This window comes from Lactuca virosa, chromosome 7 (genome assembly GCF_052849685.1).
Source record: "Lactuca virosa cultivar CGN04683 chromosome 7, Lactuca_virosa_CGN04683_v6, whole genome shotgun sequence".
NCBI lineage: Eukaryota > Viridiplantae > Streptophyta > Magnoliopsida > Asterales > Asteraceae > Lactuca > Lactuca virosa.
This window is the reverse complement of record NC_136432.1, coordinates 71,663,480-71,665,315: the sequence shown is the minus strand read 5'-3', so window position 1 is coordinate 71,665,315 and position 1,836 is coordinate 71,663,480. Positions and strand designations below refer to the sequence as shown.

At 35.0% G+C, this 1,836-nt stretch overlaps 1 protein-coding gene across 1 annotated transcript; it reads right to left on the bottom strand.

Moving 5' to 3' along the window:
* Nucleotides 1-299: 299 nt before the first annotated feature.
* LOC145125213 (E3 ubiquitin-protein ligase RING1-like) lies at nucleotides 300-1,304 on the bottom strand. The gene is made up of 2 exons (XM_079060709.1): nucleotides 564-1,304; nucleotides 300-460 (listed from the first exon to the last, which is right to left on the bottom strand). The coding sequence occupies exons 1-2, from the start codon at nucleotides 1,223-1,225 to the stop codon at nucleotides 412-414; spliced, it is 711 nt and encodes a 236-aa protein (XP_078916835.1). The 5' UTR covers nucleotides 1,226-1,304; the 3' UTR covers nucleotides 300-411.
* Between the last annotated feature and the right edge of the window lie 532 nt (nucleotides 1,305-1,836).

Sequence of the window (1,836 nt, the reverse complement as noted above, 5' to 3'; positions counted from 1 at the left end):
CAAACCGTACTATTTAAGTTTAGTAAACCAAGTTTTAATATTGGACTAACAAAAATTCAAAATGTACTTTAATTTTACTGTTTACTAGTACTCTTAACTAGTGTTTACTAGAAGTAAAGTTTTGAGACAAAGGATTTACAACGCAATAGGACAGATTAATAATTGTATGTTTGGAGTATTGTCGACTGCTGCTTTGTCTTATACTTTGACTTTAGGCATATTATTTATATAAAAAATATATATATCACATCGCAAGTAGTTTAATTACTAGTGCTATTAAAATCTAAAACAAAATCAACTTTTTATAAAAATGTTTATTAATCAAAATCCGCCAAGTTGTTACATATATCAATATTTTACGAAAAAAAATTATAAACTAATGAGATAATTTGTGAATTACGTGCAAGCCCTTCAAAGAATTTGTAGAATCTTCTTAGAAAAGGCCCCACGAATGCCAACCCTACAACAACATGTATTTTCTTTGATTAATTCCAATAAATTATCTGCTAATTTATTTATCCAAAATTATAAAAAAAAAAAAAAAAAAAAAAAGATTCGATTACACAGAGACAGAGAAGCTCGCTCTATCTAATAATCCATCCCGTGAATGCTCCGATAAAGCCGAGTCTGTATGCCGGTGTTGTGATGTTAAAGGTAGGTGCGACGGTGCATGTGGCGGTGGCGGCGGTGGCTCTACCACCGAGTTACGACACAGTGGGCAGTCGGAGTGAGAGTACAACCACATATCGATACACGAAGCATGAAACGAGTGGTTACATCTCGGCAACTTTCTGACTTCTTCGCCGTCTTCAAAAACCGATAAGCAAACGGAGCACTCGGTGTCATAATCCAACTGGGTTTTAATATTAGTACCCTCAATTTCTTTTTTGTATCGGAAACTCGCAGTCAAACCTACGGTGGAACCGCCGCCGGAGAGGGAAGACGGTGGCAGTGATATGTTATTGTTTCGGGTGGCAACGTTTCTCCGGGGACCGAAGTGATGATTAGTATCTCGTGAGCGGCGGTATTGTATGGCGCACCACCGTACAATTATGAGGTTGTAGATGGCAAGGACGATGGCAGCGGTGGCTACAACCACGAGACCGTAGTATAGCATGGGCATGTTTGATCTGGTTGATGGCGGAGCTTGTGGAGGAGGTGGCGGTGGTGGTGGCGGCGATGATGATTGAGTTGGAGATTTTGGAAGGTTTAGATAGTCACCCATATTTCAACGAATAAATGTCTTCGTATATTTGTGGTGATAGGAAGGGGTTTGCAAATAAGTGCCAAGATCATACATATCATCACACTATTAATTACTATTTATGATAAATTTATTTTCAGTTATCTTTTTAAAATAGATAGAATTTATGCAAAAGAAAAATCTTCAAAAATGGTCCTTATTGTTTCCAAAAAAATTGAATTTAATCTTTCATTTTTTAGGTCATCAATGTTGATCACTTGGTTTCAAAACTTTTAGAGGACGGTCCTTAGCACTAACTCCTCCGTTAGGGTTTTGCTTTTTTTTTTATTTATTATTTTTATTTTCCATACCGTAAAGACCATTTTTGAATATTTTTCTATTTTATTATTAAAAAAAGAAATATATATATATATATATATATATATATATATATATATATATATATATATATATATATATATACTAAACCATTTTTGAACTTCATTCATCTTCTCCATTATCAAGCTCAAAGGCACATGAAGAATCCAACAACTCGATTCTCAAATCACTCAATCCCTCTACAACTCCAAGCCCTAAAAGACTCCTTTTGTTCGTAGGGTTTAACGTAAGGAAGTCTTTGTCGTTTAGACTCC

Excerpts from the sequence above, each read along its gene's own strand:
- LOC145125213 (XM_079060709.1), bottom strand. The coding sequence starts at position 1,225 with ATGGGTGACTATCTAAACCTTCCAAAATCTCCAACTCAATCATCATCG. Across the intron at positions 461-563 it reads GCGAGCTTCTCTGTCTCTGT|GGTTGGCATTCGTGGGGCCT; the intron begins GTAATCGAATCT and ends ATGTTGTTGTAG.